At 45.7% G+C, this 12,725-nt stretch overlaps 2 protein-coding genes across 3 annotated transcripts in view; one reads left to right on the forward strand and one right to left on the reverse strand.

Moving 5' to 3' along the window:
- Nucleotides 2,611-5,004, reverse strand: C2H1orf234 (chromosome 2 C1orf234 homolog). The gene is made up of 2 exons (XM_013972035.1): nucleotides 4,813-5,004; nucleotides 2,611-2,808 (listed from the first exon to the last, which is right to left on the reverse strand). Exons 1-2 carry the CDS (start codon nucleotides 5,002-5,004, stop codon nucleotides 2,611-2,613), a joined length of 390 nt encoding a protein of 129 aa, XP_013827489.1.
- The window catches only part of KDM1A (lysine demethylase 1A), a 62,727-nt gene continuing 59,805 nt past the window's right edge, over nucleotides 9,804-12,725 (forward strand). The window contains exon 1 of one of the 2 annotated variants that reach the window (XM_005676880.3): nucleotides 9,804-10,298. In XM_005676880.3, the coding sequence (XP_005676937.3) occupies nucleotides 9,945-10,298 (354 nt within the window). In that variant the 5' untranslated portion in view covers nucleotides 9,804-9,944. The remainder of the gene's footprint in view (nucleotides 10,299-12,725) is intronic. The other variant, XM_005676879.3, reaches the window with a different exon arrangement.

The following is a 12,725-nucleotide window of genomic DNA, read 5'->3' on the forward strand; positions in this document are numbered from 1 at the left end:
AGAGTACATCATGAGAAACGCTGGGCTAGAAGAAGCACAAGCTGGAATCAAGATTGCCGGGAGAAGTATCAATAACCTCAGATATGCAGATGATACCACCCTTATGGCAGAAAATGAAGAAGAACTAAAGAGCCTCTTGATAAAAGTGAAAGAGGAGAGTGAAAAAGTTGGCTTAAAGCTCAACATTCAGAAAACTAAGACCATGGCATCTGGTCCCATCACTCCATGGCAAATAGATGGAGAAACAGTGGCAGACCTAATTTTAGGGGGCTGCAAAATCACTGGAGATGGTGACTGCAGCCATGAAATTAAAAGACACTTGCTCCTTGGAAGGAAAGTTACGACCAACCTAGACAGCATATTAAAGAGCAGAGACATTATTTTGCCAACAAAGGTCCATCTAGTCAAGGCTATGGTTTTTCCAGTGGTCATGTATGGATGTGAGAGCTGGACTATGAAGAAAGCTGAGTGCCGAAGAATTGATGGTTTTGTGCTGTGGTGTTGGAGAAGAGTCTTGAGAGTCCCTTGGACTGCGAGGAGATCCAACCAGTCCATTCTAAAGGAGATCAGTCCTGAGTGTTCATTGGAAGGACTGATGTTGAAGCTGAAATTCCAATACTTTGGCTACCTGATTTGAAGAACTGACTCATTTGAAAAGACCCTGATGCTGGGAAAGATTGAAGGCAGGAGGAGAAGGGGACAACGGAGGATGAGATTGTTGGATGGCATCACCGACTCAATGGACATGAGTTTGGGTAAACTCCGGGAGCAGGTGATGGACAGGGAGGCCTGGCGTGCTTCAGTCTATGGGGTAGCAAAAAGTCCAACATGACTGAGCGACTGAACTGAACTGAACTGAACTGAATGGTTACAGATAAAATGCTGTAAGAGGGGCTTCCCTGGTGGCTAAGTGGTAAAGAATCCTGCCTGCCAATGTAGGTGACGCAGGTCCAATCCCTGGCCTGGGAGGATCCCACGTCCTGCAGAGCAACTGGGCCTGTGTGCCACAACTCCTGAGCGGCCACGACTGAGCCCATGACCCACAGCTGCTAAAGCCTGCGCCCCGAGAGCCTGTGCTCAGCGACAAGAGAAGCCTCCACGATGAGAAGCCTGCCCACTGCTGCCCCCGCCTGCCGCAACTAGAGAAAGCAACGAAGACCCAGCACAGCCAAAGATGAATGTTTTAAGAAAATTTTTTAAGTGCCATAAGAAAACTAAGGAAAGAGATTCATTACAGCTCGGCTGAGGGAAGCTTTCTGCAGGTGGCGACTGTGGAAGAAGTATGGAATTGTAATAGCAGAAAGGGGAATATAAGGGATTCCAGGGGAAGAAACCACCAGAGCAAAGATGTGACTGCATTTGGGGGATGGCTGGCCAACCGCAACTGGGGCGAGTACAAAAAACTTTTGGGGAGAGGGATGACTTATTGCATTGATTTATTTTTACCAACAATGTTTTTAATATTAATTTATTTGGCTGTGCCAGGTCTTGGCTGTGACACGCAGGATCTTTGATTTTCGCTGCAGCATGTGATCTCTTAGTTGTAACAGGTGGGGTCTAGTTCCCTGACCAGGGATTGAACCCGGGTCCCCTGCATTGGGAGCATGGAGTCTTAGCCACTGGACCACCAGGGAAGTTCCAGAGAGATGATTTTAAGTGGGGTACCCACAGGGCATTAAGTCACCCTGGATCCCACAGCAAGGTAGAGACTTCCTTCCCAATTCTCCTTTGTGGAGAAACGTCTCAGCTGAGGGCTGCATGTCTTTCAAGCGCTAACACTCGCTAAACTCCCTTTTTAACCCAAATTTTACTGATTCAGGCCTTCCAAGTGGACAACTAAGCTCTCTGGATGGAACTTCATAACATCGTTCTCTTTTTATTGTGTTTATTTTGATAGGTTCTATTTTAAGCAAATGGTACTGTTTTTTAATTTACAGATAAATTATTTATTTGTATTATTATTGTCCTTTACAGGTGAATTTATTAAGGAAAAAAGAGTCGATTGAAAGGGGCAATATTGAGGTAAACATTCAGGTGGTTCACAGCTCTAGCAAAAATACAAAGGTAACATACTAGTGATTGATGCTTAGGATACTCTGGTATAGGGGAAAAAGCAGGCAAAAGGGAGAAACTGGGAAAGAAGGCTGGGAAGGGGGTCAGATCATGGGGGGCCTGAACACCATGGTGAGGAGTTCTGTCAACTGTGGCCAGGCATTGGCCCAAGGAAAGGTAGTGAATGGTCTCAGAGCTGTGCTTGGCAGGGCTGGCTGTGGCCTCTGAGCCCAGCGGGAGGGGTGACCAGGGGCTGGGACCGCACTGGGGAGGCGGTAATTAAGATTCAAGGTGAACAGGAAGAGAGGGGCCTGGACCAGGGTGAAGGTGGAAAGAGAGGAAGGACTGGATCTGAGAGCCCCCAGCAGGCTGTGTCATAAGGTACCATGTGGCTGCCCTGGTGAGTACAGATTTCTTTTCTAGAGGCGACCGATCTCTCTGCCTCCAATTGTCCTGTCTGCTGTGATTCACTAAGAACATTCAATAGTCTCTGATCGGGCTTTACTGAGGAAAGATAATGTCAGAAGAGGCCAGCCCACCGCAGTCTCTGCCGCCTCATCAGGGGGAATTAGAAGTGCAGTCAGAGAGGATGGAGAAAAGAGACTCCCGCCTCCGCATTCTGTGCTTTCCTGCTGGAAAAGTCCGCCGACGGCTTGACTGCTTGTGGTGATTCATTCTATTCCATACGATGAACATCTGATTTTCTAAGACCTTCAGCTTCATTTCACTGAACATAAGTCGCTCAAGGATCTTGTCCTGGAGGGCAAAGCAGGCGTGCAGTCTCTCCACTTCTTTCGTGTTTAGGCAATTGCCGTTGGTTTTGGCTTCGCAAGTCTTGGATTGCTCGGCCTCTTCCTAAACTCCCCATGGCCACAAACAGAGGAAAAGTTGGTTAATAACAGTCATCCTTTCCCATGCCAGGTGAGTTACAAACATGATCTTGGTCAATTTCATGACCAGCATCTAAGGACCTGCCTCTTTGCCTCATCTCGTGAGTGAGAGAATGGAGGGAGGAAATGGCCCTTTCTCAGCATCACCCAGCCTGCATGAGAGCCCCCAAACTCCCAGGATCTAGGGCTGCCTTTGGTGCATAAGAATAAGTGAAATGGCCCGCTAAGCTGTATTCACAGAGGACGTAAAATCCTTAACCCAAACATGTCTGTCTCTAGAGCTGTGCTTTTCCCAACATGCCTCTTTAAAAAAAAAAAAAAAAACTTTTTATTTTGTATTGGAGTATAGCCAATTAACAATGTTGTGATAGTTTCAGGTGGACAGCAAAGGGACTCAGCCATACATATATACATACCCATTTCCCCTCAAACTCCTCTCCCATCCAGGCTGCCAGAGGAATACGTGGAGTTCCCTGTGCTACGTACTAGTTCCTAATTGGTTATCCATTTTAAGCATAGCAATGGGTACTCGTCCATCCCAAACTCCATAACCATCCCTTCCCCGACCCTTCCTCCCCACAGCCACTTTAAGTTCATTCTCTTAAGTCCCAGCATGCCTCTCTGAGAATTTAGTCGAGCCTCGTAAAACCTTCAAGCCTCAGTAATGCTCTGATCTCTGTCATCTTTATCTGTCCCACCCCTCTCTGCATGCAGTTGATAAGAATACTTCTTTTTTTCTTTTAGTATTCAACTACAAATTCCTGGTCTTTAAAACCATTTAAGAATCAAGTACTTCAGACATGCAGAAAAAGTAAATATCACAACAAATACCCGTGTTCCTACACCAGCTTAAGAAACACAATATCACAGAGGTGACAGATGTCCTCTGTGGAGTCTGCTGCAGTGTTCCTGTCCATCCCTGAACCTTATCTCAACCGTAATCCCGAATTTGGTATTTATTTTTTCCAGGAATTTCTTTACTCCATTTGATACCAGTTCTCAATAGGAGGCTCCTCTGCCCTCTCCTGGGAACAGTTGGCTACGTCTAGAGAGTTTTAGCTGCCACAAAAGAGGTGAGGGGTGCTGTTGGCTCCTTGTGGGTAGAGGGATACTGACAAATTCCAGCATTGTGCAAGACAGTCCCCTCATCACGGAGAATTATCCAGCCCCAAATGTCAGTCATGCAGAGGTTGAGAAACCCTGCCTTAATGCACTTTCACTGTACACAGGCATCCATACCCAAGGCAGGATATTGTTTTGTATGTTTTTTTAACTTTATATAAAAGCTGTCATAATCTAGATATATTCCTGCTGTCTTCATTATTCAGTTTGAGTGATGTATCTATGTTACACATGTTTTTAACTTTACCCATCTTAATTTCCCCCCTTTAAAGTAGTTCTTAGAGACTTCCCTGGTAGTCCAGTGGCTAAGACTCCTTGCTTCCAATGCAGGGGGCCCAAATTCCATCCCTGGTCAGGGAACTAGATCCCACATGCTGAAACTAAGAGATCGCATGCCACAACGAAGGATCCCATGTGCCAGAACTAAGACCCGGTACAATCAAATCAAATGAAAATAATTTTTAAATACATAAAGTAGCTGTTACTGTTGTCAAAGCCTGTTGTCATTAAACATGAAGTAGGGGAGTCTGGATGGGCCCTAGTTTTTAGTCGAGGCAACTGAAGCTTCATGAAGAAAATGCTTTGTCCCCCATCACCCAAGAGGGAGCTACAGAGCAAGACTCTTAGACCAGAGTCGGGTTTCTCCATCTTGCCCAGTTCTCCTGACACCTTCCCTGTCTCCTCACCACACAATCTAGCTGTGACTCTCCCATCACCCTCAGTGAAAGCTAAGGTCCCTCTTGCTCACCTGCTGGGGCTCTTGAGGAGTAGGTTTGAGTTCATGCTTGACCAGCCAGTTGCTAAGCAACAGCAGAAGGAATAGAAAGCCAAACAAGGCTGGCTTATAGCTGATCAGCCAAGCCATCAATGCTCCTATGGTGCCTGAGGAAGCAAGTATCCCATGGAGACTCCAAAAAAGAGACATGAGGTCCCCCAGCATTATGGCTTGAGAGCACCCAGGCCCTGAGGTCCTGCCTCAGTCCCCCCATCAAGGACAGTTGCCCTCCATGACAGGAGTCATGGCTGCTCCCCCCGCCGAGTCATAACTGGCCCCTATCCCCAGCTGTCGCGTAACAATAATATTAACTCCTCTTATGTCTTAAGCAGCCGCAATGTGCCAGACTTTCACAGGCAGTTCACAAGCATCATCTCATGACATCCGCACACCAGCCAAGTGATGGGGGCCTCTGTGATACCTCAGCCATTCAGCCGTACTTCCAGGCCTCCTAGTTGCTGGGGATAAAGTGGTGAGCAGCACAGAGCCCCTCCCCTCACAGAGAGCAAGACCGCAAAGAAAAATCATCCAAACCTTGGAAATGAGGCAAAAAGATTTCCGCGGGCTTGTTCACAGTCATACCAGGATATTGTCTAACTGGCCCACTTGTTGGTCACTTGCTGCTTTATTGGATTTAATATTGATTAGGGTCCTGACTCTCTAAAGTCACATGGAAAAGTTGCTCCAGCAATTTCACTTGGATATATCCCAAAGAATCGAAACCAGGGTCTGGCAGAGATACTTGTATGCATACATTCATACCAGTATTACTCATAATAGCTAAAAGGTGGAAGCAACCCCCAAATCCATCAACAGACAAATGGATAAATAAAACTTATTTATGGCATAATAATAAAAAAAAAGTCGTATATAACTATAGTAGGATTAGATAAAAAGGAAGGAAATTCTGACACATGCTACCACATGGATGAACTTTGAGAACATCATGCTAAGTGAAATCAGCAAAATGTAAAGGGTGTTTTACTCCACTTATGAGCTAAATAGTGTGATCAGATTTATAGAGATAGGACTTCCCTGGTGGGGCAGTTGTTAAGAATTTGCCTGCCAGTGCAGAGGACATGGGTTCGATCATTGGCCTGAGAAGATTCTACATGTTGCAGGGAAGCTAAGCCTGTGAACCACGGCTACTGAAGGCTGCACACCTAAGCCTGTTCTCCACAACAAAAGAAGCCACCCAATGAGAAGCCCGTGCATTGCAACTAGGAAGTAGCTCCTGCTCTCTGAGACTTGAGAAAGACGGTGAGCAGCAACAAAGACCCAGCATGGCCAAATTTTTTAAAAAAAATTTATAGAGACAGAGGTAGAAGTTTGGTGGTTGGCAGGGGTTGCAGACAGAGGGGAATGATGAATTGTTGTTGAATGGGTCCAAAGTTTTATAAGATGAAAAGCATTCTTGAGACTGTTTGCAGAATCATGTGAACACACTTAGAACTCATGAACTGTATGGTTTAAAACGCTTAAGATGGAAGATTTTATACTATGTGTAATTTACTCCAATTTTTAAAAGTTAATTTAAAATGAATTACAATTTCAAAATGAGTTAGTTATTCTGGAAAAAATGGCTAATTTCCAAATGATTTTTTTGGTAAATAGATGCAAATAAATTCTGATAGAAAAAGTAACCTCAATGTTTACAGTTTTACAGACTTGTAGAACTCTTTTTTTTTTTTATTAAACTTTACAGACTTATTCCAGCATTCTGTGTTCTAATGACCGGTGACTGTTTATCATTTTCTTATATTTTCCTTTGAACCAGCTTTATCAACCTGCTGGTCCTCTCAATAATTGGTTAAATGCATCTTTGACATATGCTCGCTATTTTGTATGAGAGTTCTTTATGTTCAAATGCAAATTTTAATGACTATATTATTCTAATAGTATATTCAGTTAGTTGCCACTTGTTGGGCCTGTAGGAACCTGCGATAAACACATTGAAGTTAAATCTTTGTACATATACTTAAACATTTTCCTAGAATATTTTTCATAAAGTAGAGTTGCTGGGTCCAAGGCTATGCGTATTTTAAAATCTAATTTTGTGTGTGTGTTAGTCAGTCAGTTGTGTCTGACTCTGCAACCCCATGGACTGTAGTCTTCCAGGTTCCTCTGTCCATGGAATTCTCCAGGCAAGAATACTGAAGAGGGTTATCATTCCCTTCCCCAGGGGAATCTTCCCCACCCAGGGATCAAACCCAGGTCTCCTGTATTGCAAGTGGATACTTCAGCAAAATCTATTTTAAATTTTATCAAATGACTGGGATTCCCTAGTGGTCCAGTGATTAGGGGTCTGTGCTTCCACTGCAGGGGGCATAGGTTTGATCCTTAGTGGAGAAACTAAGATCTCTATAAGCCGCTCGGCCTGGCCAAAAAAATAAATGTTTATAGGTACTAAGTTACTAAACTTGCAAGCTAGTCAGATGAAACTATAGGGTTTAAAACAAACAAGTTTCCATCTCCTATCTGACTCCTTCCCATCCTCACATTCCACAACTCAAACAACCAATTCCAATTCTTTTAGCTGTTTCTTGTGGTATTTATCTTGATATATCTAAATAGTAGACTTCCTTGGTGGCTCAAGATGGTAAAGCATCTGTTTACAATGTGGGAGACCTGGGTTCGATCCTGGGTTGGGAAATCCCCTGGAGAAGGAAATGGCAACCCACTCCAGTACTCTTGCCTGGAAAATCCCATGGTTGGAAGAGCCTGGTAGGCTACAGTCAGTGGGGTCTCAAAGAGTCGGACACGACTGAGCGACTTCACCTTATACCTTATCTAAATAGTAACTTATATGCAGAGTTGCTGCTGCTGCTAAGTCGCCTCAGTCGTGTCCGACTCTGTGTGACCATATAGACGGCAGCCCATCAGGCTCCTCCGTCCCTGGGATTCTCCAGGCAAGAACACTAGAGTGGGTTGCCATGTCCTTCTCCAATGCATGAAAGTGAAGAGTGAAAGTGAAGCCCCTCAGTTGTGTCCGACTCAGCGATCCCATGGACTGCAGCCTACCAGGCTCCTCCAACCATGGGATTTTCCAGGCAAGAGTACTGGAGTGGGTTACCATATGCAGAGTACATCATGAGAAACGATGGGCTGGATGAATCACAAGCTGGAATCAAGATTCTAGGGGGGAAAGATCAATAACCTCAGATATGCAGATGACACCACCCTCATGGCAGAAAGTGAAGAAGAACTAAAGAGCCTCTTGATGAAAGTGAAAGAGGAGAGTGAGAAAGCGGACTTAAAGCTCAACATTCAGAAAACTAAGATCATGGCATCTGGTCCCAGCATTTCATGGGACCAGATGCTGTACTATGATTTTCTTTCTGGCATAGCTTTAGTTTCCCTGAACTTAATTTTTCTGAACTTGATTTTTTTCTATGTACTTAGTAAAAAAAAATCAACTTCTTTAACAATCAACATAAAATAAAATATACCTATTTTACATGTATAGTTCAATGAGTTTTGACTTATGCGTACACACTCCAGTCAAAATATAAACCATTTCCATCACTGCCAGCAAGTTCTCTACAGCTCTTTTGAAGTCAAACCCCACCCTCATCCCAGGCAACCACTGATTAGATTCTATCACTAGAGGTCATTTGCACTAGTTCTTGAACATCATGCAAATAGAATCATTTTTTGAAAATTACACTTTGAAGACACAAGCTTATAAGAAAAGCAATGATAACTCTGTGTACTGATGGAAATAAGCTTGAAGAACACAAGGCCTGTTTCATTGTTAGGTCAATGAAGTATTCCTGGAATAATTAAAAGAATACACCATCTCCACCAGACAGCATATTAAAAAGCAGAGACACTACTTTACCAATAAAGGTCTATATAGTCAAAGCTATGGTTTTTCCATCCAGTTATGTATGGATGTGAGAGTTGGACCACAAAGACAGTTGAGTGGCGAAGAACTGGTGCTTTTGAACTGTGGTTTTGGAGAAGACTCTTGAGAGTCTCCTGGATTGCAAGGAGATCCAACCAGTCCATCCTAAAAGAAATCAGTCCTGAATATTCATTGAAGGACTGACGCTGAAGCTCCAATACTTTGGCCATCTGATGGGAAGAACTGACTCATTGGAAAAGATCTTGAAGCTGGGAAAGATTGAAGGCAGGAGGAGAAGGGGACGACAGAGGATGAGATGGTTGGATGGCACCACTGACCCAATGGACATGAGTTTGAGCAAGCTTCTGGAGTTGGTGATGGACAGGGAAGCCTGGCGTGCTGCATGCAGTCCATGGGGTCGAAAAGAGTTGGACACGACTGAGCCACTGAACTGACTGACTAACAATCTGGGCCGACATTAGAATTAACCTGGAGTGGAAAGCTGTCATGTGCAATGGGGATGGGGAGCATATGAGTGTGAGGAGGTGCAAGTGCGAAAGTGCACATGTGTGTGGAGGGGTCCACATAGAAGGAAGAGTATGTACGAAGTCCAGTAAGGAATGACAATTCCATTTGGACTCATTGTGGATTTCCTAACTTTTGTTCATTTTATTACCATGAAATTCATTTGCTTTCCAAGATTTTGCCAGTCCATCCAAGCAGGACAATTATGACTAGTAAATAAGATGATATACCAGCTACATTTCAGTGTCTTCCCCTCACTGGACTGTAAACTCTTTGAAAGCAAGAACTTCATAATTAAACTCTTGTCACGTAGTAAGCATATTAATACTAGTTGAACTAATGAATGAGTAAATGAACGAATGAATTTATAAACACATGCAAGTCTCTGGAGGAAATGGTCGCCCTCGGATGTACGGTCTGGCCCAGAAGCCCTAGAATGAGAACCGTCCCGGGACAGATCCCGAAAGCTAAGGAGACGCTCTAGGAAAGCTTCGCGCACTTTGCCGTGGCGCCGCTCTAGCCTCGAGGACGGCACTCTATGGCAGCGGGGAGGGCGGGGCCGGGGGCGTCCGGGGCCTTATTGTCCGGGCGCGGCGGGAGCGCGCGCAGCTCGTGCGTACGCGGCGGCGGTTGGCAGCGCGCGGACTGTGTGACGTGAGGCGAGGAGGCTTCGGGACCCACGGACCGACAGACCGGGCGGCCCCTACGGCCGTCAGCGGCCAGGCGGCCCGACATGTTGTCTGGGAAGAAGGCGGCGGCGGCCGCGGCGGCGGCGGCGGCGGCGGCGGCCGCCGGGTCGGAGGCCGGTGCGGGGGTAGCGGGTGGCGCGGAGAACGGCTCTGAGGTGGCCGCACCGCCCGCGGGCCTGTCCGGCCCTGGCGAGGCGGGGCCGGGGGCGGCTGGAGAGCGCACTCCCCGCAAGAAGGAGCCCCCGCGGGCCTCGCCCCCCGGCGGCCTGGCCGAGCCGCCGGGGTCCGCCGGGCCTCAAGCCGGGCCTACCGCCGTCCCTGGGTCTGCGACCCCCATGGAAACGGGAATCGCAGAGACACCGGAGGGGCGACGGACCAGCCGGCGCAAGCGGGCGAAGGTGAGGCCCGACCCCCCACCCTCGAACCACAGAATCCCGGTGTCTAGCTCCCCTGAGGTTGTCCAGGCCGCATTACCCCCACCCCACCTCCGCGAGCCGGGGCTTGGGCCTTGAGCCCCACGCCCACCCCGACCTCTGGTCGCCGACCTCCACCCACCTCCCGGCTGACTGACTGGGTGGGGTGAGAGAAGGGAAGGTGTTTGCCTGAGGTGAACGCGGCTTTGTGCAGGGACCTGGCCGTCCCAGGGAAAGGGGGATCCCGGAGGGGAGTCTTTTCACTCATATATTTCTCGTCCACCTTTTCGTTTTCTTGACTGGGGGGAAAAAAAAAAAGGCTCCCTGACGTGGTGTCGTGGTTGGCCTTGTCTGGGACATTCACCGATGTGTCTGGAAGCTGCTCGGCGATATTTATGTGTTTCAGCTGGTAGCACATTGAGGCTGTAGGATGATGGTATAGAAATTGTCTTAGCCGGAGAGATCGGGAGGGTGGGGGAAGGAACTTTTTCTTTTTTTTTTTTTTGAGCACTTTGCTCTGTGCTAGCGAGTTTTCCCCTTTTTATTCTATCAGCGATCTTTTGATGTGGATTTTTACAGATGAGGAAGCTGATTAATATCAATTAGTCAAGGCACGGTTACAAGGACAGTATATACAGACAATATTTGGCTCACAATTCTGGGTGCCAGATGCTGTGTTCAAAGCATGACCAGCATTTTTATGTTTGTTAAAGTAATAGTAACTGGCAGGTGTTGCTAGCTTCATTTCATGAATGAGTAAGCTGAAGCTCCCAGTTTAAGCAACTTGTCCGGAGTCAGAAAGCTAAGTTAGTGGTGGAACTGGAATATGAACCCCACACTTAGAACAGGGTAGGGTATCATCAGCCTCTGAAACAAAGGACCACATGGGACACCAGCAGTGAGCAGAGCACTGGGGCAGTGCTAGAGCGCAGACTTCAGACGTGGGCCTTTTCTGGGATTTCACCGTACAGTTGAAAAAACTGAAAATATAGTCCTAAGTAAATATGTAAATCATGTAACTTATGCATATTATATCTACAATTTAAATGGGTGTACCAGTTCAGTGTGTATGAGGAGCTTCTTGAGTATTGCCCATACTGAGAGCCCTCAGAATAAATTGCCCAGGTGTGAGAGCTCTCTCACCAAGAATACCCTGCCCTAGGGTTGCCTTGAGGTGTAACCAAAACACACGTTGGCAACTTCCAACTCTGAAATGAAATCGAGGGCAGAAGCCCAACTGGGTTTTGATTTTACTATTTCAATAGATAATGTGGCCAGAAAACCAGAAGATGAGATTTTTAAAAATTTTATTGAGGGAATTCACAAACAGTAAATTTACCATTTTTGAGTCTATTCAGTGATTTTTATCATATTCACAAAGTTGGCAACCAGCACAACAGTCAATTTTAGGATGTTTCATCATCCGTTAAAGACACTTGTAACATTAGCAGGCATTTCCCATCCCTCCTTAACCCCAGCCGCCTGGCAATAACTCATTTCTGTCACTGTGGATTTGCCTAGAAAAAGGATGGCTTATGTAAATGGAGCCATATAATATTTGGCCTTTTGTGTCTGGCTTTAGCATGTTTTCAGAGTTCATCCTTGTTGTACTTCCATTCAGAACTTAATAGTTGACTGGCCAAATAATATTCCAGTGTACGAATATAGCATATAGCATGTTTTTTTTTTTTTTTTAGCATGTTTTGTTTATCCATTCATCATTTTATAGACATTTGGGGTGTTTCCACTTTTTGACTGTTATGAGTATTGCTGCTGTGAACGTGTGTGAAGTTTTTTCTGTGAATTTTTTTTTTTAATTTATGTTTGACTCTGCTGGGTCTTCGTTGCCACACATGGGCTTTCTCTAGTTGCAGCGCCTGGGCTGCTTATTGTGGTGGCTCCTCTCTTGGATCATGGTCTCTAGGTGCACAGCCTCAGCAGTGTGGTGCCAGGCTTAGTTGCTCCGAGGAATGTGGGATCTTCTGAACCAGGGATCGAGCCTGTGTGCTCTGCATTGGCAGACAGATTCTTAACTTCTGGACCACCAGGGAAGCCCTGTGTGAATGTTTTTGGTTCTCTTGAATTTGATACCTAGGAGTGGAATTACTGGGTTGTAGGGGATGTGACTTAGCAAGCATGGACTATTTAACTTTTTGAGGAGCTGCCAAACAGTTTTCCATAGCAGCCTCATCATTTTACTTTCCCGCTATCGATATTTGAGAGTCCTAATTTCTCCAATCCTGTTTACACTTGATGTTGTCTTTTTATTTATAGCCGTTCTAGTGGGTGTGAAGTGGTATCTCGTTGTGGTTTTTTAATATGTAAGCTAAAAATGTTGTCTTGAGTATTTTCCCGTATACTTATTGGCCATTTGTATATCTTTTTCGGTGAAAGTTGTCTTTCTATAATTGG

This window comes from Capra hircus, chromosome 2 (genome assembly GCF_001704415.2).
Source record: "Capra hircus breed San Clemente chromosome 2, ASM170441v1, whole genome shotgun sequence".
Taxonomy (NCBI): domain Eukaryota; kingdom Metazoa; phylum Chordata; class Mammalia; order Artiodactyla; family Bovidae; genus Capra; species Capra hircus.